The following is a 25697-nucleotide window of genomic DNA, read 5'->3' on the forward strand; positions in this document are numbered from 1 at the left end:
CGCCCTCGACCTTGATTATTTCCCACTTGACCTAGCATGTTTAGGCTGAGATTCTTCATCAGATCAACCACTTGCCTCATGTCTTGCCTTAGGCCATCATCTTGCACTGCTGTAGTGACCACTACTGGCATAACCTGAGTAGTAACAGGAACCACTGGTTCATGATGAACCCCTGACATGCGCCCTTGTAAAGACTCTATAGGCTGAAATTCAGACCTCATTGGCAAAGACTCCACCCCTAACTGGCTCATTTTCCTCAGCTTCCACTCTTTGTTCCTTGCTACCTCTAGTGCATCTTCATATGTCCTAGGCTTCTTTAGCTCCACTCTCCAACGTATATTCTCCCAAAGACCAGCCAAGAACCTGTCCTTCTTCATCATGTCAGGTGGGGGTACCTGTGGTGCTAAAGCCTTGCACATTCGCTCCCATGCCAATGAAAACTTACGTATGTACGCATCTACTGGCTCACCTTCCTTTTGCACCAAAGCCTGTACTTCTTGCCACACTTTGTTAGGGTCTTCTATCTTCACAAACTCCACTTCCAATCCATGCCTTAGATTGTCCCAACTCAATCTTATAGGTGGATCAGCCATACGCAACTCCTCTTCAAATGCTTTGGACCAAGCTCGTGCATCACTCTTCAAACAAATTTGGAGAAGGCGTAACATTTGCGTAGGGTCATGAATCTGGTTGCTAATGCAGGCAACCTCCATCTTTTCCAAAAATTCTTCCACATCTTCATCACTTCTTCCATGAAACTCGGGATAAGAGAAAGCCATGGCTACCCAAATTATGATGCTTTGAGAACCCCTTCGAACACACGTGCAAGAACCCAAAACTTTTCACTTCCCAATCCCTAGAAACTTCAATGGAGCTCAACTTTAGATAAGGACAAACACATGCACATCAAATGAGTTTTCATAGTTGATCATCGGAATGACAACAGGCAAAGGACATTCCAGGATCTCTCTCAATCTTCTTGGCCCAAACATAAAGACTATGCGCTGCTGGAAAAAGATCTTCCTGGACACATGAACATTAATCTGAATTCTTTGCGTTAAATGAAAAGGAGTGAACTGAGGGCCATTTTGATCATCCATTAAAGCCAACCATGAAGCTCCCAAGAAGGCACACCTGACTCAACCTCTGATTTTGCCAAAATTTCAGCAGCATAACAGCATAAATGGCTCAAAATACCAAAAAACCAGCCATCATAACTTGGGAAAATTTCAACAGAGTTTCCCCAGAAGTAGAGCAGTAGGAACCCAAAATATAGACTGTCTATGTATGCATAAACTGTCAACAATAGAACCCGAGCATCAAGTAGGACTCACTAGTACATAGCCTATGGCGAGGTCACGAAAAGGGTGCTCCAGCTACCTGTATCACCGAAAGGATCTCCACATTTGAGAATCCCCCAGCTCAATAAAAACCTCACGCTATCGACCCTCACACGAAAGCTAATGCAAATCGCGTATAGTCAAGTCTCAGAAATGACTATCTTCCAGACCAAGTCTCAGAAATGGCTGGGACTGCCAAATAAAACCATATATGGCTCCACAAAGGCGTACAATGGCAGTTTCCACAAGTAACGTACAATCCAACAGACAATGCGCTCAAATAGGCGCCAAGTGATGCATTCCCACAACAACTGCAAGTGACATCACTGTACTCCAGCTACCTGTACCTGTGTGAATCACCTGTACCTGTCCCTGTCCCTGTTCCTGTAACCTGTAACCTGTAACCTGTAATCTGCAACCTGCAACCTGCAACCTGTAATCCCGAAGCTCGAAGCTCGAAGCAGAAGGTACTCGAAGAAGATCCTCCGTGGGGGCGCCAAAAGAATGTGAGCGGGATGAAAACACACACAGCGCCTCTATAACGACCCGACACACACTCTTGGGAAGATACACACACACACTATCGGGCACCACTCGGCTTACACAACACACCTGGCCGAGACAGGGAACACACCTCTGGAGTGAGAGGAGAGAGACTATCCACTTGCCCACTCCACACAAACACACACACACACACACACACCCAAAAACTCAGCTCAAAAGAGGAGAATTTCTGATGTTTAGATACAAATGAGCTTGGGCCAACACCAATGGGGCAAACAGCTCACACAATATGGGTAAAATAAGCCAGATACAATCACAAACTGGAGCAGAAACTTCGCTCATAGGAGAAACTTACACAGAAAAACAGCAGGAAAAGAGTGAGGAATTTGGCAAAATGGACAGCGCCATCGCGTCCGGAACGGCCCAAAACCCCAGTCTACAATGTCAAAGTGCTCAAATCCGACCTCGGATGAGCAGTTTACGGCCAAAACAGGCTCCAAAATGAGCAAAAACACACCTGCGGCTGTTCCTCCTCTCTTCTCCACGTTTTTTCTGGTCTTCTCTCAGTTTTTTCAGTTCCCACACTTAGCTTTATTAGTTGGGCACCCTTGGCCTTTTAGATGACCTCAAACGGACCCCGAACAGGCCAAAAACTGACCTCGCAGTGCATAGTTGTCACCTTTTTGCATCATTCGCACACCTGGCACTCAGCTTTTTTCCAATAATGCATCTCGCCACCACGTGAAGTGGCCCCAAAAAAAGGTCCTCATGATGACCTTTCTGCATAATTCTCACAAGCAAACACCCACGTTGTGTCCGTCCTCATCTGCGTGCAAATATTGACCTCGTTTGCCCTCCTGACGCCACTAGATGCCATCTGACGCACCTGCTGACCTCACGTCGTCGGCCCGCGGATAGCTTCCTCGAGAAGTTTTACGCGCTACCAACTCCTCCTTATTGTAGAAAAAACACACTGGTACTGGTAATAGTGAAAATCGATGCACTATGTACATGCTGTCCTACCTGTACACATGTGGGCCCCACGTAACCACCTGGCTCTGGAAAATGGGCAATACTTTATTTGATGCACCATGCATGGGTATGTACATATGCGCAATCCCTTGCTCCAAAAAACTCCTGACAACGTCAACAAGCATAACTTTCTCCTAGTTACAAGTAGCTTCAACTTTGAGATGGACTGACATAGAACTACTTCAGAGAAAAGAATTATCTTTGCTACTACATGATGAGACATAGACCCCAAATCAGGAAAATTAAGAACCCAAAAAACAAGGTGCACTCTAACAATACATTGGAGTCTCCTTACACTTGGATACACTTTAATACATTGAAGGTATAGTCTCTCTTGTCTCTTGCATACAACCATCCTAGAAACCATGGAATCATTGTTTCTTGTAAGAATATTTGAAGTTGCTCAGATGTTTTCCTCCACATCTTTGGAAATATAAGATATGTCCCTGGAATATTCCACGTCACCCTGTATGGAGTGTGATAAAAAATTAAGGTTTTCTTTGCATCCAAATCCTCAAACATCTTCCAAATACCACTCAAATTTTTGTGATAAACCCTTTTAAATCCTAACATGGTGTTTGGGTTTTGGCAGTGCTTATTGCTTATAAACACTTTGAACTTTGTATAATGCTCTGGGAAACATCTTTGAGTAATGTGATGCACTCTTGTTAGGTTATAACAACTCCATATCCATATCTCAAAGTATTCACCACAAAAATCCAAAAACATCTCTGCGTCTGGTCGAACTACATGAAGAAATTCATCTTTATCCTCCACAAGACACATGTGTTGAGTCCAAGTTGGCATAGAATCTCCATGTTTTGTTTCAATTGTCTTGAGAAGCAATCCCTCAAGATCCAAGATAAGTACTCTTTTGATGTCCTTGTTGACAATAAGTGGTAGGTGAAAAGGAGGTGGCTGATGCATTGGACAAGGTCTTGTATGATGTTGGCTGGGTAATTCAAAATTTTTCTTCAAATCATGCCTACAGAAAGGCAATCCAATGTCCTAAGGTTGAAAATAAGAAAGTTTATTGTAGATGAAACAATAAAAGTGAGTTTCTATTGTCTACCCTATGGTATTATTAGATTCCAAAGTCTATCTACAATATAATCATCGATATAAATAGAAAACCTGACCTTCTTTATGCTACACTCTCTCTTTGTCTCAATATCATAAATGCCAACTAGATTAAAGTCAACTAGTAAGTACTACTTGTCAAAAAAATTCTCATAGTGTGTAAATTGTAAATCAGTATTCTACTTAAAAAATGAGTACATCCTCTCAATTTCCATGGATAGATTAGATAAATGGTGGACTTTGCTTCTCTTCATTTGTCAATGGAGCCCATCTTAGATAAGTCATAAACCTTGAAATTAAACCCCCCATGGTACAATAGTTCGTAAGTTGGACAAGTGAAAGTACAAAACACACTTTATTCTATCACATAGCATACATGCTAAACTTTAAATCATGTGGCTACCCTTATAGCTTGGAAAAGTGGTGGAGCTTTTCTCAAAATTCCATGCTTAGCTTGTACAAAGTAGTGGATCTTTTCCCAGTTTTCCATGCTTAGCTTGGACAAGTGGTGGACCTTGCTTCTTCCTATGCTTTAATGGAGTCTACCCTACACAAGTGGTGGCTCTTACTTCTCATCACTCTCTCCATAAGATCCTAACTTGACAAGTGTTAGACATTCAAAACAAACTCTTCGATAAAAGATAGAAAGAATTACTGAAAAACCAATGGACCCTAAAGAATGGGTTTTTAAAAATAGTTGCAATAGTTGGTGAATCTTGCTATGTTCCAATGAATCCTTGCTTGGACAAGTGGTGGACCTTGCTATGTTCCAAAGTCTACTCACAAGTCCAATTGCTCCTATTTCATTAAGTGCAAATTTGACAAATTTGCACTTGAAATTGTATTTCATTTAAGTGGTCTATTTATGAGACATTTCCCTCAACCATCCTCACATTGAGTCAGTGTAGATAGATTCAAAAAGATATATTATACTCAGGCCAGGTTGCATCTAGAACTTGAAGACTATATTGAGAGGTTTAATGTTGCATTATGGTTGAAAACTACTAGAATCAATGTGCTTTAAATCATTGGACCCACCATGCTATAAGAGATCATACGTAGGGTAAGTAAAGAACAAAACACTCTCTATCATATCAATAGCATAGGTGTTGGACTTTAACGCAAGTGGCTAACCTTATAGCTTGGACAAGTGGTGGACCTTTTCTCAAATTTCCATGCTTAGCTTGGAGAAGTGGTGTACCTTGCTTCTCCCTATGCTTTAATAGATCCTAACCTATAAAAATGGTGGCTCTTACTTATCATCACTCTCTCCATAAGACTCTAGCTTACCAATGCTGCTAAACTTTAATTTTTTTTTAATATGATATAAGATAAAAGTGGATTACTGGAAAATCAACGGACCTTGCAAAATGGTTTCCTTTAGAATAATAAAGCCAAAAGATTGAGATGTTTAACTTTTTTTTCCAACTAAACAAGTACAATCTAACATTGAAAAACTTTAAACTACATGTAGAGTTATACAAGACAAAACATCACAACAATTTTGGGAAGAAGCATAATCTTCTTTTTCATTTGTATGATTATAAATTAAGGAAAAATACATCAAGAGACTGATAAACAAAATCTAGGTTACTGCATCATTATTTTGAGTAAACATATCAAAACTTGTATCGATTGGACTCCATCTAGAAATAGCCTTTGTGAGATCCTGCAAGACGGGATAAAAAGAAAAATATCAAATACCATGCACATAAATATTCAAGTATGTGTATCAAGGTTTAAGACATTTAATAGTACCTTATGGTGTTCTTTATCCAGCCTTAGAAGATTGTTTTCAATTTTCACCTTATTTGTATAAGCCCTTGCAGTGGGTACCTTCAATGGTCCTTTTGTGGGTACCTCAATGGTCCTTTTGTGGTACATTCCAATTGCCTAGCTAAAGAGATCAATTGTGGTTCCTTCACGCTTTCAATGGCTTTACCTTCCTTTTCAAGTATCTCTTGAATTTGGGCTCTTCTTAATTCATTGTGGTGGCTTTTATCACTTTTCGGTCCAATTTTTCTTCAAGGATAGTTTCTCCTTTCTCATTTTTTTAAGGAGGTATTCTTCTGTAAATAATACCTTGGCTGACCAAGCATCATTTGGATGCTTCCAATAATCTTTGATTTATTTATATTCACTATCATTTGTCAATGCAGGCTATCCATAATGATTAGAAGCAATGAAATTGCACACATCCCTTCTCTCATCAAGCTAGTACAAGTAGGGAAGCAACTCCCGCAAGAGCACATTGTCAACCATTTTTTCACCATCAAACTCGGATGGAGAAATACAATTGTTTACAGGTGAAACACATCCCTTATAAGGAGAGTCATTGATAAGCACCGTTCTTTGTGGATCACATTCATAACCCATGGCAAGTTTGGCTAAAGGCTTGATCGTTGCCTCAATGTTTGGATTGTTGGGTCTAAATAATTTTTGGCTTTGGGCAATGTAGAAACCTTCTTGATTCCAAATTGAAAAAAAGGAAATGTATCTATTGCTAAGTTTTCTAGTGCTCTAATGATTTGTAGAACATTGTTTTGAATAGCTGTGACCAAATTGCAACATTAAACCTCTCCAATATAGTCTTCAAGAATTGGATGCAACATGGCCTCACTATAATATATCTTTTTGAATCTACCTGCACTAACTCATGATGTGAGGATGGTTGATGGGAACGTTTCAATAATAGACCATTTAAATCCAATACAACTATAAGAATGAATTTCTCAACATCTGAACTAGATGAAGTAGTAGCAATTGGCAATGACTGGTGAGCAGACTTTTCACTCTCTCTTAAAGTAGCTTGCATTGTTGCATCACTAATTTTTTTGTTCTTGTCATTGCAAGCTTGCTCATAGAACCAATGGATTCTACAATTTCTAATGAAGACTGAACATTAGGGGCTTTATCCATCCCAGTTTGCGAATCTAAGATAACACACATAACATTGGTTTCTCAAAAATCACTAGAAATTATTTCACCATTTCTACATGTAGAACTCAAAGTGAGGATCTTATACAAGGTAGAATCAATAGTAGAGTCCTTGCACCCATTGATAGACAAGGCACCAGTTGTTCAAGTTGACAAATAGTCCAAATGCATATATGGACACATTCTTTTGGTTTGATGTGTGAAGATAATCCTTGATGCAAAGGTAATAAATTTTCATCAAATGTAAGGCTTACTTTTGGATGCACACTCATACAATGAGGATTATTTATATAACTGAACACATTTCTTTCTTTTAAAAAACCAAGAGTATTCCATTTATGCTTCTTTGAAACATGGAGAGAAATGCAAAGGTAATAAATTTTCATCAAATGTAAGGCTTACTTTTGGATGCACACTCATACAATGAGGATTATTTATATAACCCAACACATTTCTTTCTTTTAAAAAACCAAGAGTATTCCATCTATGCTTCTTTGAAACATGGAGAGAAGCAAGCTTCACCACTTGGCCAAGCTTCAATCCATTGAGATTGAGACAAAAGAAAGCTTTACCATCTACCCAAACTGGGCTCTATTAAAACATGGAGAACATTGAGTTTTTGGTCTGAAGGTCCACCACTCATCCAAGCTATACACTTAATAAATAGTAGACAATTTACTCTATAGTCCACAACATGCGTAGCCTTAGGAAAACAATGTATAACACTTGTCTAAGATGGGAATGTGGAAATGATAATAGGTCCACCACTTGTCCATCCTAGGTGCCAGGTCCACACCCAACCTCTAAGGCTATATCTTGAATGGTGTTTTCTCACCATTTGGATAACCCATGATATGTTGTCAATAAGGGATTTTGTTTTAAGGTCCACCACTTGTCCAAGCTAGCTCTATTGGACCTAACATAGAAAAAAAGATCCATTGCCTATTCTATCTGTGCTTCCTTGAAACATGGAAAGAAGCAGGCTCCGCCACTTGGCCAAGCTCAAATCAATTGAGATTGGGACAAAAGTAGGCTTTACCATATGTCCAAATTGGGCTCCGTTAAAACATGGACAATCTAAGATATGTTGTACATTGGTTTTTTTTCCTGAAGGTCCCCCAATTGTGCAAGCTATAGTTCATAGATAGTAGATGGTTTGCTCTAGTAGTCCACATTGTCAACATGCTTAGCCTTACAAATACAAGGTGTACCGCTTCTCTAAGATGGGCATGTAGAAATGATAAAAGGTGCATGACTTATTCATGCTTATGATCTAAGCGCATGGTCCATTACTTGTCTATCTTGTAAAGCTAAATCTTGAAATTTTTTTCTTTTTCAACATATACAGAGGGTTTTATTTCAAGGTCCACCACTTGTCCAATCTAAGCTCATCACAACATGGAGAGAAGCAAAGCTCTACAACTTGTCCAACATTTAGTAGCATGGTCCACCTTGTAATGATTGAAGGTCCACCAATTGTCCAAGCTAGCTCCATTGAAACATGGATAGAAGAAAATCTCCACAACCTATCTCAGCTATGCTTCTTTGAAGCATGGAGAGATACAAGCTCCACCACTTGGCCAAGCTAGGATCCATTGAATCTAGGAAAAATGCAAGCAGGGATTTAATATTTATGTAATTACCACAAATTTTGTATGATTAGAAGGTCTTACTGACACATTTACATGACTACACTTAACATGATCACAAAGAATCCGGTTTAGGGCGACTTGGAAACCCACTGGGGTTTTAACTTTTTGGATTTTACGTTTTCCCTGCGGGCCTGTCGGGGAAATTAAAAAGTTTGGTGGGGCTGAAAAAGTACATATATAGGGGCCCTATTGGGCCCGTTGGATGTTATTCTTTGAGTCATCTTCACAGAGAGGGAGAGAGAGAGAGAGAGAGAGAGAGAGTTGACCACCTTTGCAGCAGGTACATCGAGAGGAGAGAGGAGAGAGGGAGAGATGGGTCATGTGGGAGCATACTCTGTGTTGTAATGTGCGGTAGTAGTGGAGTACCTAACCACACGACCTGGGTATGTGTTGCATGTGTGTATGCGTTGTGTGATAGCATGCCTTTTGTTGTATTGCATGGCAATCATAAGGTATCTTACCACACAATGGTAGTGTGTGCGTAAGTTGTTCTACGGAACAATGCTTACCACGGGGGCATCACCTCGGTGTGACACGGGGAAGATGGTGTCCTTGTGGTAAGTATTGGCATACTCTCTGGGTACTACGTTGATAACGCGGCGAATCTAGTATCCTTATGGTAAGTCAAATACCCTTCCCCTTTCCCAAAAAACATATGGGCATCAATTAATAATGCCACTATATGATGTTTGTATGAAAGCCATTGTTTCTCCTTAGATTCGGGTGGCACTCGGTTGGTAACGTGGCTAATAGAGTGTCCTTTGTTGTTAGAAGCATCTGTTTTTGCATAAATGTGGCATTCAGGTCGTTAACCCGATCGTATAAACGTCATATAATTTGTATGTGCATGTGTAGTTAATCTTTTAAGTATTAAGTATATGAAATACTTGGTCGGTAACACGGCTGTGAAGAGTATTTCATATACAAATGTTCGAATTGTTTGATTTTGTTGTTTTTAAGTGCCCATATGAAATTATATACTAGCTAATCATATTCAAAAGAATGCTTTATTCATCAATCATCGCTATTTTAAATGCTACATCTACATAAATTATATGCAAAAAAGTATTTGCACACAGTTTGCATATCAAATATTCTTTTTTATCTTTTTAAAGGACCTCAAGCATTATCGCTTTTTTAATGCTTCATTTACATAAATTCTCTGTAAACTTGCATGTTAGACATTCTTTTGTATCTATCATAATAACTAATATCTAATTCTCCTAAATGATTTTCTAATGTTAAATTTATCATTTAGTATGGGGAAGTGCCAAGGGAGAAAAAGCTAGAATATTGGTTAAGCTGGAAGACCGGCCACAGTAGGGATCCAAAGGAGGAGAAATAGGGATCCAAAGGGGGGGCGTCTGCAAAAGAGCAATGTGCAACAATGGACTTAAAAGACCCTAAGGTTCAGCCCATTAAGACTTCCAAAATGCTAAGGTTCCATAATTCAAAGGTTGTGTCCAATGGTTAAGCTTAGGAAATTTGGATGCTTTCTATGTGTGTAAAAAAGTCTTCCCAAGTCCTACAAAGGAGCGGGCGAGCCCAAGAAGTAGGGGATGAGAGAGAAATACACACACACACACACACTCACAAGCTTCCTTTACACCAAGAGGAAAGAGGGACACATGTCAGCTCCCTAGCCCAGATGCCCATAAGGTGTGCTCAATCCCTATTGCATGGCCATGGAGGTGGACCAATGATAATTAGGCTACAGTAAATCTAGTTTATTTAATTTAGAAACACTTAATAAAAGAACCAATAAGAATGAATCTCTCTAGAAGACTATTGGACAGTCTCCCAAGGGGTCCAATGAGCATTCATCAGCCCAATGACTTTCCTGATTCCTATTGTCTAGGAGGTAAAGGGGTCCAATGAGAGTTTAGTTGCATTTATTAATGACCTAAATCTCTCACAAAAGGAAAAGGGGAACACATGTCAGAAGGCTATCACTTATGCTTCTTAATACTCATTGCCTAAAGCCTGGAAAGGGCCAATAGGGTTGCAGCATGGGCAAATAGCAAGAGGGGTTGACCAAGAGAGAGAGGGGGATGATTTTCTCAAGGCATTATCCACACACACTCACACAAACTCATGTGTGAAGCAAGAAGACTCTCTCTCTCCTTCTCAAGCTTTAATGGAAAGCTTATCACCTACTCCAAGCTTGTGAGCAGGGAGGCCTACACCAACAACTCTTGGCTTTGTGATTCAAATCCAACCAAGAGCCAAGATTCAATGCATGCTCGTCTCCTCTACCTTGCTAATTACTAAGCTAAGCTATGCTAATATGAGTGATTATGTGAGGAGATGTACATCTTTCTCATAAGACTACTTCTTCCTCTCAATCTACTCTCATACCCCACTAGCTCTCACCATCTTTGAAGGTGTGTGAGGTCTTGGGTCTGAGACCATGAGAAAATTGATGTTGTGTTTGATAAGTGTTTTGCCTAGTGCTTGAAGTTTCCATCTTCATTGCACTAGCTAGTATTGAAGGAACACAAAGAATTGTATTGTAAAATGTATCTCTTGATGGGAGAAACTATAATACAAAGCCTTTTGGAGGGGGGACCGGCTCCATGAAAATCCGGTCTTCAATTGTTGTCAATTGCTTAATTTCTCTCTCTTTTGAAGTATTGTTCATGCTATCTAACTAGGTGTTATACTTTTTGTTGCTCTCCCCAGCCAAGCACTCTTGTTATTCTCATTAGGAATCTATTCTAATGAAATGCTCACTATGTTCATGCTATTTTCCGCTACACACAAGTTACTAGACCATTAAGTGTTACATTGGTATCAGAGCACAAGATTTCTCTTTTCTTGCTCAAGAAGGGAGGTCCTTAAGCTAGCTATAAATGGTTGGTATTATTAATTGCATGTGAGTAAGTAGAATAGGGATTTTTCAGTCTTGCAGTGCGCCTGCCTTCGTGCAGATAACGGGGCATCACCGTTGAGAGCTATGGTATTAATATGGAGTCCTATGGGGCTTGCCTATGGCTTAACCACTATTGAGCTATTAGAAGCTTGACAAGAGCCAATGTTGTTTTGGTGTTGAATAACCTTGTCTTCTATTCCTTGCAATTAATGGTATTTGAGCCATGGGTATAGTAGCTTGAGTGCTTTTTCTAAAGGGGTAAAGAGGAGTAGCAACTAGGGCTTGAAGTGCCAAAGTACACCTAAAAGTTGTTAGAATGGCTGAAAATAGTAAAGAGAGTGAAATTAATGTTGATAACTTTGATTTTGCTAATGAGCAGGCTAGTAATGATGCCCCTATTCTATCTTGTTTCTAGGCTTCAACAAGCCATGGGCAATCCATCTCTCCAAAGTGAAGTACAACGGCAGCTTCTTGCTCATCGAATTCTCCAAGCTCCCCACCATGACGAGAGAGTACCTAGGAAGACTCCTTGTGAGACTTCCAAAAGAGGCCTCTTTCCAATTTGGGAAGAAGAAGAGGATCCATACGAAGGGCTCAAAAATTTGCTTCTTGATGATGCATCTCCTTCCCAAAGGAGAAGTCAAGACCCTCCACCGAAGGAACGGGAAATAAATGAGTCTCCTGCCACCTCGGCAAAGATGGCTCCACGAAGACGGCGGGCTAAACTCTCTCCATGACCTCCAAAACAGAGAAGACCATCGCATGCTTCTCCACACAATAATTCAAAGAGGGATGACAAAAATCAAGAGAAGAAAAAGGCGAGAAAGAGGACACCCTCTTCTCCATCTTCTTCATCCTCTTCCTCTTATGAAAGTGATGGTGAAGATAAAGAAGATCAAGGTGAGAAAGAGGTCACCCTCTTCTCCATCTTCCTCAAATTATTCATCTTTTGAAGAAAGTGATGGTGCAACTTTTGAACCATCAAAAAGAAGAGGCCATAGGAAATCCTATGCCACGTGGAAGAGGTCATCCAAGCTCAAGAAGCTCAAAGAGAGGGGGAAGAGCATCTCTTTCCTTACCTTCGATGGAACCTTTGTTGCTACGAACAAAGTCTTGGCCTTTATCCAACAGTTCGATGCGGCGTTTGGAGATGAGGGCTTCACAGAGTTCTCTAAGCTACACCATGTAGCTATGCACTTTCAAGAGTCTGCCAAGCAATGGTGGTCTAGCCTACGGGCCAACGGTGAAGCTCCACGAACATGGAAATCTTTAAGGGCTTCTATTATGAAGCAATTTTTTGCCACTGATGCCAAAGACAAAGTACTCACCGAATGGAAAAGCCTAAAGCTCTCTTCCTACAAATCCATTCACAAATATGTAGACAAGTTTTGGGGCCTACAATTCAAAGCCACTGTCTTCAAAAAGTTGGATTTTGGAGAGCAAAAGAAACAATTTTGCACGGGCTTAACTAAAGAAATGGTGGAGTATATCAACTCCCAAAGGACATGCACCATATCGGTGGTTATACACCATACTATGGTGGCTTCTCGAATCAATTTCCAAACAAGGGCTAAGAGAAATTCTAAGCCCACAGAAAAAAAGGGTTCCAATGAGCCTAAGAGAATGGACAATGTCCAAAAGTCTCCTAAGGGCAATTCCAACAAAGCTAAGGAGAAGGGAGTTTACAAAGGCAAAAACAAACTCTCTCCTGAAGAGCTTGAGTGTTATCGCAAGGATAACCGCTATTTCAAGTGCGGAGATCAAGAGCATACATACCGCGCTTGTCCCCAAAAGAACACCCACCATGAGCCTTCTAGAGCTATCTTGGTCAAAATCCAAGAGGAGGAAACTCACCACAAAGGATCTCCTCTATGCCATGCTTGGGGGAAGGTAAGAGAATATGATGATTTTATTCTCTTTGACCTTGGTTCTACTCACAATTTCATATCCAAAGAGTTGGCCACCAAGCTAGGCATACAAGCTTACGAGATGGGAGATGTCCTACTCACAGACGGTGCTTTCAAGGGGCAAGAAGCTTCACTCACTCCCTTGATCGAGAAATTGAGGCTCCATGTTCAAAGCTATGTGGACAAAGAGGACTTCTTTATCTCTCCTCTCAAGCATGAGGATGTAATCCTAGGGGCACCATGGTTTGATCGCATGGCTGCCAATGTTAAATTCCCTAAAACAAGAATCTACTTTAGGTTCAGGGAAAAAGATATGTACATAGATGCCAAGCAAATGGGTAACACCATACCCATTGTACATACACAAGCTTTCAATAAGTCAATAAAGAGCTCTATTTCCGTGTACACACTCACAAGGAATTAGAGTTATTCAATTTTCTCAAGGGGTTTCAAGATGTCTTTATTGACGACATCCCTTGTGAGCTACCTCCTAAACGAGGCAATGATGACCATGCAATTGAACTTCTTTCAGGACGTTCACCGCCTAATAAACCTCCTTATAGAGTTTCTCAAGCTCAACAAGAGGAGATTATGTGGCAAGTGCATGAGTTAGTTGAGAAGGGCATGGTTAGGCCTAGCTCATCTCCATTTTGTTCTCCTGTGCTATTAGTGCAAAAGAAAGACGGCACATATCGTATGTGTCTCGACTATAGGGCACTAAATAGGATCACTATCAAGAATAGGTTTCCTGTTCCATGGGTAGAACACCTATTTGATAAGCTACAAGGGTCCACATACTTCATTAGGATTGACCTAAAAAGTGGCTATCATCAAATAAGGATAGCTGATCAAGACATTGTAAAGACCACATTTTGCACTATCTTTGGCTTTTACGAATACATTGTCATGCCTTTTGGCTTGAACAATGCACCAACCACATTCAGCCGCTTGATGGAGAAGCTATTCAGGCCTCCCCGAACCTTTATTGGAGTGTTCTTTGATATCATCATCTACTCTAATTCATTAGACGAACATAAGCAACACCTCTAGGTAATATTTCAAGTTCCAAGAGAGAATAAACTTTATGTTAATCAAAAGAAAAATGAATTTTTCTTACAAGAGATTCAGTATTTAGGTCACATTGTCTCTCAAGATGGCATCCAAATGGATCCATCAAAATTAGAGGTAATAAAAGGATGGCCTAAACCAAGGAGTCTTCATGAACTAAGAAGCTTTATAGGTATGTGTGCATACTATAGATGCTTCATAGAAAAGTTCTCACTAATAGTATGACCATTCCATGACCTAACAAAGAAAAACGTTAGGTACACATGGTCTGCCAAGGAGAACAATGCTTTCAAAAAGCTTAAAGAAAAGCTTATCTCTCAACCTGTGCTTACAATCTCAGATCTCTCAAAGCCATTTGAGGTCCAATCTGATGCTTGTGGTGATTGCCTTGGAGCTGTTTTGCTCCAAGAAGGGCACGCCATAGCCTATGAAAGGCGAAGGCTCGACCTTGTTGAGCAAGCTCTAGACATATATAAAAAGGAAATCCTCGCAACTCATGGAAGCACTATTTATTGGGGACTCCTTTCATTCTGCAAACGGATCACCAAAGTCTTAAGTACTTCATGATGTAGACCAAGCTCTCCGACAAACAAATGAGGTGGGAAAATTTCCTTTCGCAATTTCATTTTCATATTGCTCACATTACTGGCAAGCATAATCAAGTAACCGATGCACTATCAAGACGGCAGAGAGTGAATGCGGTTTCCATAGCAACTCACATTGATCTATCTTCAATGATAGATGAGTATGCTATTGATCCGGATTTTAGAGATGTGATTTCAGCCCTTGCATTAGGGAAGAAAGAGGAACCTTTTATTTTACAAGATGGTTATCTTCTCTATGGCAATAGACTATGCATTACTAACTCACTACGTGAGAAAGTAATGTATGAATCTCATGCTCCTCCTTATGTGGGGCATGGAGGGATTCAATCTACCCTAAAGGGGATTGAAACATATTTCTATTGGCCTACCATGAAAGAAAACATACAAGAGTATGTTTCTACATGTGTGGTATGCCAAAAGATAAAGTTTGATAGAGGGAAGCAACCTAGATTGATTCAACCTTTGACAATCCCTAATTCACTTGGGAGAGAATATCCATGGATTTTATCTTTGGATTTCCTAAGTCTATCCATGGGAATACAGGAATATGGACTATAGTAGACAGGTTCAGTAAACAAGAACATTTTATACCTGACAAAAAGACTATCAAAGCCCATCAAATGGCAACCCTCTTCATTTCACAAATCTTCAAGTACCAATGCTTGCCAATGTCCATAGTGTCAGATAGAGATCCTAGAATGACCAGTAACTTTTGTAAGGGTCTCCTTAAGGATTTAGGAATACTCTTCGTCCTATCACCCGCAAACGGATGGCCAAAGTGAAATAGCTAACTTAACAATTCTCAATCTACTAAAAGCCTATGTAATGGAAGTAGATTTACGATCCGAATGGGAGAAGTACTTACCCTTAGTGGAGTATGCCTAAAATAATACTGTACATACTTCCACGGGAAAAGCACCTTTTGAGGTAATCAAGGGAAGATCAAAAGTCCCTTGCTACTTTAGGTACACGGGAAGATCTTCGCTCTGCTATTGTTGATGAGTATAGCTGAGACCTACAAGAATCTTTCCAAAAGATTAAGGATGCTATCTCTATCTCACAGCAAAGGAAAAAGGTTGTTGTTGACAAGCACAGGAGAGTCCAAGTCTTTAAGAAAATGATTGGGTCTTACACAAATTTCCCAAGGCTCGATTAAGGCACACGACGGGCAAGAATCCTACGAGACACTGAAAGTACTATGCTAAGTTAGCAAAAAGGTACTATGGTCCCTTCCAGATTCTTAGGCCAATCAGTGAAATGGCCTATCAACTCAAGTTTCCCAACCATTAGTGTACGCTCTTCTTGTAATGATTACCTTACATCCATGTAGATTCTTTATTTGATCTATTTATTTTGTATACTTTGTAGTTTTCATTATCAATGTATTTCTCTCTCCCCTGTCGCGTCACAAATGGTATCAAAGCGGTTTCAATTTTGCGGCAATGATGGATGCATACAAGCAACAATTGCAGGAACAAGCAAAATTCATTTGACGGATCATTGAAGATCCTAACAGACGTGAGAGAGCCGATAAAGGAAAGGGAGTTTTTTGAAGAAGCAAAGGCAAAGATTGCTATCCTACAACTCCTTAGTGTATCAAAGCTATGATGGAAATCATACATGCAGACTCGTATCGACGAAAGTGTGATTGCATGGAAGGAATTTGGTGTACAAGTTGAGAAAAGGTATTGTTCTCCTCACTATAATATGGAGAAAAAGATGGAATTTTATGCTTTCAAGCAGCACGAAAGTGACAAAGTACCTTTGATTGTGGACAAGTACAAGGAGAAATTTTTGAGTTTACATAAATATGATCCAGAGGTGACGGGCAATGCATTAAAGATGAAGTTCACTAACAGCCCTGCCAGATGTTCTCAAGTTCCAAGTGAAGGGTGCAGATTGTGTTGATTTCTTGGATGTAATGGTAAAGGTAGAAAATATGATCTTTAGTGAGCCATCAAATAAGTTTTTCTTGTTAAGATCTTTAGTGAGCCGTGCTGAGATCTTTAGGCAGGCTGAGTGAAGGGTGCAGGCTGTGTTGATTTCTTGGATGCAGTGGCAAAGATAGAAAATAATGAGAAGTGGGACCAATTCAACCAAACTAGGAGGATGATTTCAATGGGCCATCATACAAATAACACTGCAGCAAATCCTTGGAACCCCAAACCAACCTTTCCCTAACAGACAGAGTGACACTGGACAACAATGCGATGAAACTTCCCTAACGGGGAAAATGGAAGTGAAAACAAAAACCAAAAGAAGAAACCTCTAGTGAACTGGCAACATGACCTGGAATTTCTTGAAAGAGATCAAAGACTAGGACTGTGCTTTCGATATAGAGAGCAAGGACACAGGACATTTGAATGTCCCAACAAAGAAATTGATAAGGTAGTACGGACCAACATGGATAAAGTAGAGACTATTGACGAAGAAAATGATAAAGGTAAGTCATTTGACCCTCCTTTGTGGTGTTTACGTCTTCAGTGCGACATTTGAAAGCTTCTGTGATCAAATTTCTGGATAAAATCCAAAATCTAAAATTGAACTTCTGAATCAATTTGGGTAGCACACATTGCTACTTGTCCACACAATTGGTAGAGAGACCAAATCTTAAACTCACCCAAGAAATTAAAAGACCTGTGGAATTAGCCAATGGAAAGAGAAGTCTCACAAAAGGCCTAATTAATTGAAAATTTGTCTTTTCTTTGAATAGTCAAAATCATAAAGAAAATTTTTATGTCATAGACATGAAGGTGCATGACGTAATTATCGGCATAGATTGGATGATTGAAAATAACGTCTTGATTAATTTGTGAAGAAACTAAAGTCTCTTTTAAATCTTCAAATGGGAGTAGTCACACTATTTACGGGGAGCAAAGAAATTGTAAGGCCATTCTGATTTCAGCGATGAAACTGATAAGGGGAACGACACAAGGCTTGCAGACCTTCCTAATCTTCGCAAACGAGTTCAAAGATGAGCTTGAAATAGTGAAGGGAAAAAAATCTAGAGTATTTGGAAAACTTTCTTGATGAGTTCAAAGATGTTTTTCTTGATGACCTACCAGTTGTTCCCCCTCCTTCCAACTCCGAGAACATAGTTAATTTTGATAAGGGGAGAATGTAATAGGACTATTTTTCAAAGTTCTTAAAGTTAGAAAGAATGCAATAAGTTAGATATTTTGTTAAATATGGTTTAAAGATTGTCGAATAGTTTATGAGATAGAGAGTATTAGTCGTACACACATGAGTTCAAGATATCAAGGAAGAAAATATATTCTCTTCACAATACATTAAAGATGTATTTAGTAATAATTATTGAATAAAAGATCATTTGGCTATAGATTGCAAAGTAAACGCGTAGTCAAAATTGTTGTTCTCATCAATATCAATGTTTTATTTTCATATTTTTTAGCTTAAAATACATGGACAAGCTTAAAATAATTTGAAAAAGTCGTAGAGACCCAAAAATAGGGGTTTTATGAGTCTCAACCTAAAAGTGGCATTTTTAGCCAAAACAAGAGATTTTTTGTAAGTCTCTCTGTACACCCTTGTAGACCAGACTTATTCCCATCGTTTTTACCTAAAAGCCCATATTCCAAGTTTTTATGACAAAGTTATGGTAAAATCAAATTATCAAAAGGAGCAGGGTAGCCTACAGGCAGCAATAGGTTAGCTTACAAACATATATACACAGGTAATATCTCTTTTGTTTCATTCAATCAAGAAGTGATTGTACTGTTTCATGATGTTACATAATTATGTTTTTGAATTTGATTATCATGTTGAATTGGTTGCACGACTGTGTTCTTTTGGATATTTTGTAGACGTAGCAAAAACCAATGTGATATCTACTCTACAAAGTGAAACGTGATATGTGCAAGGTGTCATGATATTGAAATTTTGATTGTGTATGATCCAAACTATCTCTTTGAGAACTTATGCATCAATGTGCACTAATTATAAAGGCTACTATCATACTCTAGAACTTAGTCACCTTTGTTAATTGCTTTGCTCCTGAGACGATGTTACTTATCAAAGTAGTCATTGTTTTTCAACCTTGTATTTTTCAATTGCTGTTTTGTAACCTCAATGTCTCCATGTCTTCTCTCTAATTGCCTTATATGCAATGCAAGGGGATCTTTCCTACTAAGCTCCTCTGGTTAGGGTAGTACATTCCATGTGGGAATTGTATATTCAATTGGCATGACTTTGACCATACATCAGCTCCGAGGACATATAGCTAGCTACTAAGCTATGTGTTGTATGATCATTGGCCCATAAAGCATATGGAAAGAATTTTTGCCACTCACCAACTCTTCCTTCGCAAAGACTTGGCCAAAGCTTTGATGATAGGAAGATGCCGTCTTTTGCTCTTTCCATTTCCGTCAGGGTTGTAAGATATAGTAAGGAAAATCTTGATTCCTAGTCTAGAAAAGAACTCCCTTGTTTCCCCAGCATCTAGTCCATCTCTATCTGTAGTGATCTTTCCCACACAACCATAACGGTAAATCACATCGTCAAGAAGGAATTTGCATACAACTTTTGTGGTTTTTTGTGACATGACAGGGGAGAGAGAAATACATTGATAATGAAAAATACATAGTGCATAGAATAAATATATGAAATAAAGAATCTATATGGATGCAAGGTAATCATTAAAAGAAGAGCATAACTCGTTTCATAACCTCCCGACCACCCCCGCACTATCTCAATCTCAATCTCAATCCCAATCTCAATCATACTCTCACTCTCAATCACAATCTCAATCTCAATCGCAATCTCAAGCTCAACTTGTGCATGATCTCAATCTTAGTCACCAGCCACACTTTCAATCTCAATGACACTCTCAATCACAATCACAATCTCAATCTCAATGTTTGGATGGCAACAACGATCATATCCCTCACGTGACATGAGATACTAGTGCTCAAAGACCATTGGCATCAAATGAGATTCTTTCAAGTATCCTTCATAATTGGTTGTCTTTCCACCTCATTGGAATAATACATCTTTAACATAGTCGTTCTCTGATGTATGCTTCCCATTGAAGGTGAAAGCTTTGTCTGACCAATCCGTAGCATCATGCCACTTGGCAAGCAGATCCCTATCACTACGTCGATCCTCTAGGCTAGGTACAATGATGTGAGAACTAGGAGGATTATAATGGCGTTTATAAAGATAGTTTTCGATCAATAGCACATTTCTTGTACCATATCCCAAAACTAGCTATAGAAAATTCCACAGGTTTCTTGAAAAAAATGGGTTTTCACTCATCATTTTGAATGTGGCTACATCACATAGCTGTTGTCCTGCCCATTCACTGAAGCAGTAACAAAGCCCCTCAAAAGCTTCCTTGGTTGTTCTATTCACTCTATCCAGCATTGTTTGAACTCTAGATGTAACTATTTGCCCAACCCAAAGCCCAAGCTAAGAACTATTGTGTATCCTTGGGAACTTAGAGGTACCTGAAGAACATCAATTACTGCTTTGTGGGCATGTACAGATCATACATATAAAAAAAATACTTCAAAGCCTCAGTCAAATGTGTTCCCTTTTTTGTTGATGAGATCGAACGTAATACTGTTCAGATTAGGCGGCTCAACATCCTTGTTATTAGGATCTTCAATTCTTGAAGCATAGAGGACACTGTTAAGATCAGACACTAATGCTGGTACTGAGGGAATATCAAATGGCAACGATGTAATGGTTTCTCTAATATAATGTGTTGGATCTCTAATGATTATTATTTCTTTGACATGCAATTTGAGAGTCGCCTTTTCTTTTGGTATCTTTGTAAAAGACATGGTTTTAAATTGAAAACAAATATGCTAAGCACTTTTTAACCAAAATAAGATTAACAATTGCAATAAATTGAGAGATAGAGAAATGGACTCCATTATAAAATTATCTTTTTTATTCAAAAAGCAAGAATCAAAGATTCTTGTCATTACAAGAGACTGAAGGCATGACGTGTCTTCAATGTCATAGTTTCTTGCAAACACAAGGCTTTGGGGGGTGGGAGATATTATTGGGATGTTGGAGGGGAGTAATTTTTTTGGGGGACTTCTTCATTGGAGGCGGTGACTTCATAACTTCCTTGCTTGTTGCTTTTCCATCTCTGACTATAACCAAAACCCAAGCAACTTACATGTTGAATAGCATGAACATGAGCTATAGAGGTGAAAGTTTCATTGAGGTTGACCCTACCTTAGGGGTGCACCTTTAAGAAAGAATTCATATAGCATGTGTTCAAAGGTTATTTTAAAAAACCCTTTACTTACATGCTTAAGATAATAAAATGACCCCTTTTTCTTGAAAAACATACAGATTTTTCTCCAAAATGAGTTTTCTTAATATATTCCTTTTAAAATTTTAAAATGCTGGCATTTACCAAACCCATTCATTTGAACTCATGTAGTAACTTATATGTCTAAGAGTTTTAGGTGGACCCCCCGAGATCAATAACAAGAAATCCATTATCTTTGGGATCCTATGCATTTCTATCTCCTATGACAATGGGACCGTGGCTCAAAGTTTTTTGTTCATGATTTCTAGCATTGTAGAGGGTAACGTAAGCCTAGGGTGCAAGTGGATGTCTACAACTAAGTGTACTCTTAATTTGGAAATCAGGAGTATCACAGTGTAGAAACCAACTCTCAGTACTACCACTGAAGGAACATCACTTAGGCTATCACCTCTTGACGAAATGCAAGACAATTAAACCATTGTAGATTTGAGAAGTTAGAACATCCTTGCATGTGGCACCACTCTTTAAAACTTCAACTTCCATGGCTAAGATAAGCAATGTTACACCAAGGAATCTCTTTATTTTTTCAAATGGTACTTATCAATGGGTACCAAAGGCTTTGATATTAGTTTCTCCTACTCTACAACATCATTCAAAAAAGACATCTCCTAGGAAATTGTCCACCATACTTAAGAAATAAGATTATGTCGTGTTTGGTTGCTAAGAAACTATTAGAATCCTAGGGCTACCATGAATGAAATGATCAAATATGGGTACCTAAATGTAAGTTGTATTATTTCGTGTCAATTATAGAACAATGTAGCTCAAATATTGTAACTCAAAGCCGATTCACGACCTTGGGAAGGGATAGTTAGGGAGTTTTATCCACCTATTCTATAGCTAGTTTTGGTTTCAAGGAAAGATCAATATATGCCACCTAGCTCATGAATGGATGAGTCAAATCCATCTTCTATCTCCTCATGTGGTTTATTTATCAATGTCGAAGATTTGACACATCCTTGAACTACCACCATCAATTCCCACAATTCTACAGAAGAATATATTTCTCATTTTAATTTATTGCCAACTATTGAAACACTTCATGTTCGGTCATGGGAGAGTACCTTACTAGTCTTGCGACTTGAAGAAGCACCTAAAGTAGTGGAAAACCATTGGCTAAAATCCTCATCTATTACCTGTTGCAATAAGTGGTCTCAAAGGGTGATGACATCTTTTTAAAAGGTATGATCTACCCAAGGGAGGTGAGAATGCAACTTAGCATGCATATTTTTATGAGTAACCTCTCAAGCTTCCTTTATTCACATTTTAATCTCCAAATCTTTGGGAATTTATATATATCTTATATTTAGACTAGAGAAAAAATAAACTAAAAGATCGAGAGCCATCCCGAGATGTTCACTATGTAAAATTTCCCTATATCACGCGCGTCCACCAAAATGGATTAAAACTACCCCTTATAGGTCTTATGTACACGTGTTTCTATAACCTTACAAGAATAGAAAATCCCTTTTGTTGAACACACGTTGTTGGAATGTGTGCGGTCTAGCTGGGAAGGTACAAAACCTTTGGCTGTCAGAGTTCGTGATGAGAGTCACAAACAATTTGTGAAAAAGCATTTGTGGAGAATCACCAACCCTCTTTCCAAGGGTGACTAAAAATCTAAGAGCGTTCGTGACAGCAAAGTTACAAACCCTCTTTCTGATCGTGCTTGGAAATTGCTTGTTTTCGTAGTTGAGATTATGATAAGAGGATCACCAAACTACATTCATTTTCACTTCAAAAGAACATTCTAAAACACCAAAGTTTCATCCATGAAACCTTTATGCTCATACAAGCACAAACATCAATCAAAACCCAAACCTCTTTCATGGTATCATGTAGCCTCGCCTCCAATTACACAGTCGTAACATCAAACAGCTGAAAGGAATACACAAGCTTCCACCTTCATGGCGACCATTTTCTGAATTTCCATAGATATAAGAGCTTCTAAAGTGAATCACACACACCATTTTGATAAGGGGAAACCCTAATTCACTCCCTCACTAGCTCAGATACTAGATTACGAAGAGGCGGGACTGTCCTACACATAAATTGAGCAACCATGGAAGCAATTACACAGTAGAGAAAAATTGATGGTTTTTTCTGTAAAAATAAGCGCTCTCTCTCTTAACCACGGCATTTTCAGCTGATGTGTCAATTTTTAGGCCTTTTTTTTCACTTTGGACCAAAACTAAGCCATTTTGAGCTCATTTTCTACCCAAAAAAATGCCATTTTTGATGCAAAAAATCGCAAACGGAGTCAGACAGATCCCTAAATTCATGGGATCACTTGTATAAGCATAAAAATCATAGGTAAGCATCTTTTTTCATCAATATAACATTTTGGGTCACTTTCCATGCAATTCTACAACAACGCATGTTAGCTGCTATTTTTGGGAGTTTTTGCCCGCATCAGTCTTTATAGGCGAGATGAGTGTGTCACCATGAAACACTTGGAATATGTACATTGTCAAACCAAATTAGAAATATTATCAAGTGGGAAATCACGCAAAGGCGCCACATCCAGGGCCACGATTCCCCGGATAGGTATACACATGATAGTGACCGCAGTAGCCCCTTCAGCATATATCATAGTATGTACATTACTATTTTTCTTTCCATGCATCGAGAGGTGTCAAAAGTGAGGTGCATGTTTTTATTTCACACTATGTATGTGCCACAGCACAAAAATGTGCTATTTTACATATTCTTTGATGAACTCCCCGAGGATCCCTCTAGCAACGAGAGTGAGGCATCAAAAATCCACAAGACTCACAATGTCACATCATGCACAATGAGAAACCATATAGCTATTAGGAACCTTATCAAATTGTATTTGTGTTTATAAATGTGGCTAGTTTACCAGAGTCATCCACATTTCAATTTGATGAGACATATCCTCTTGACTTTTCTCAAGTATGCTCAATGTGTTATTCCCCTCTATTCATTGAGTGGGATATTGTTACCAAGCTAGCATGTGAGCAGAATTATGATTAATTAGAATGACTACTGCATTTAGTGACCATGAGTGATCCCTACATAGTAGAAGAGAGTTTCCCACTTCCACAAGCTTACACCATCGCACAAAATCACTACTACACATGTTATCATTCTTGTTTAACATATATGCATAAAAAGGTGAATAAGAATCAATAGGTGACATTGATGAAGCCTATGAACTCATTGAGAATGATTTTGTTTACCTGGATAAGGAGGAAAATGGCATAGACCAGGGATTTAATAATCACATCATCGCGTGATTTTTTTTTGTAATTATAATTTGTTATTATCGTATAACTTTACGTGATTACATTTAATTCGATGATGAATGGTGACCCGATATCTATTATTTTTTCATGGCAAGCCCACTAGGATATGCAAAATCCGCAATCGGGTCACAAGGATATAGAAAATCCCAATGGGACTACTAGATTGGGTGGTTTTAATAGGTTAATTGGAAGGTCGCTTGAACATTTTACATGATCACATGTTTTAAAAAGTGATCACTCAACGTTATAACCATGTTTGCGTGTTTGTGATCACGTTAATGAAATACCTAACTTAGGCTTAGTATTGTCAACTAATCTATACAATATTATCTTACCTTGACCCTATAGTATGGTGGAGATGGATTGGTTTGGGTTCAATATTTTTTTAAAAAAAATTTTGTTCAATTAATGGTTGGTGCCTTCTCCCACTTATATGCCTCCTAGAGGTATATTGTATTTTTTGTTAATGAGCACATGATGGTGCATTAGATTGTCTCTTTAGCATCATGAGGTCCTTGTAATGTACACACTTAAATGCATTGAGGAATTATAGTCAATAAAAAACATGTGCTTCTTGTCCATTCTTTTTACTTTTGATGTTTTTCTAGCATTCATGCTTACCTATTTAAAATATAATCTGTAAGAGAGTATCTAACATACTTTCCTAGTATTCTAAGGTAATTTGAAAATATGATTTTGCCTCAGAGTTTCTTGTCTACATTTATTAATCAAGGATCTTGATTGAGCTAGTTTAGCATTTGAGATATTCTTTTAATACATAGGAAGATTCATTTCTAGTTTTTCATGGCTACTTTAGGCTCTTCTCTATATTTATTAATCAAGGATCTCGACTGAGCTAGTTTAACAAAGGTAGGGTGTTAGAGATCTTCTTTTAATACCATATGAAGATTCCTTTCTAGTTCTTAGTGGTTACTTTAAGCTCCTAATTCAATATTATAGAGCATTTTATGTAGCATGGCAATGATTTCTAGTATGCTTAATCTTTGTTTCCCTTTAGTTTACGTATTATAAAGGAATTTTTGTTATGTGAGTTTGAAGAGGATAGTATTGTCAAGATGACCTCCCAAAGACACACAACTACAAATCAAGAACCAGCAAGGCCA

The 25697-nt window shown here is 38.7% G+C and overlaps 1 protein-coding gene across 1 annotated transcript; it reads right to left on the reverse strand.

The window, feature by feature from the left end:
- Positions 1–3167: 3167 nt before the first annotated feature.
- Positions 3168–3692, reverse strand: LOC147422435 (uncharacterized). Its single transcript, XM_086503059.1, has one exon. It carries the CDS (start codon positions 3681–3683, stop codon positions 3168–3170), a length of 516 nt encoding a protein of 171 aa, XP_086359185.1. The 5' UTR covers positions 3684–3692.
- Positions 3693–25697: the final 22005 nt, after the last annotated feature.

The sequence above is a fragment of the Adiantum capillus-veneris genome, chromosome 27 (genome assembly GCF_014529385.1).
Source record: "Adiantum capillus-veneris isolate H3 chromosome 27, ASM1452938v2, whole genome shotgun sequence".
Classification (NCBI taxonomy): Eukaryota; Viridiplantae; Streptophyta; class Polypodiopsida; order Polypodiales; family Pteridaceae; genus Adiantum; species Adiantum capillus-veneris.

What these genes read in the sequence shown, in the direction of transcription:
- LOC147422435 (XM_086503059.1), bottom strand. Translation starts at nt 3,683, where the DNA reads ATGCCAACTTGGACTCAACACATGTGTCTTGTGGAGGATAAAGATGAA.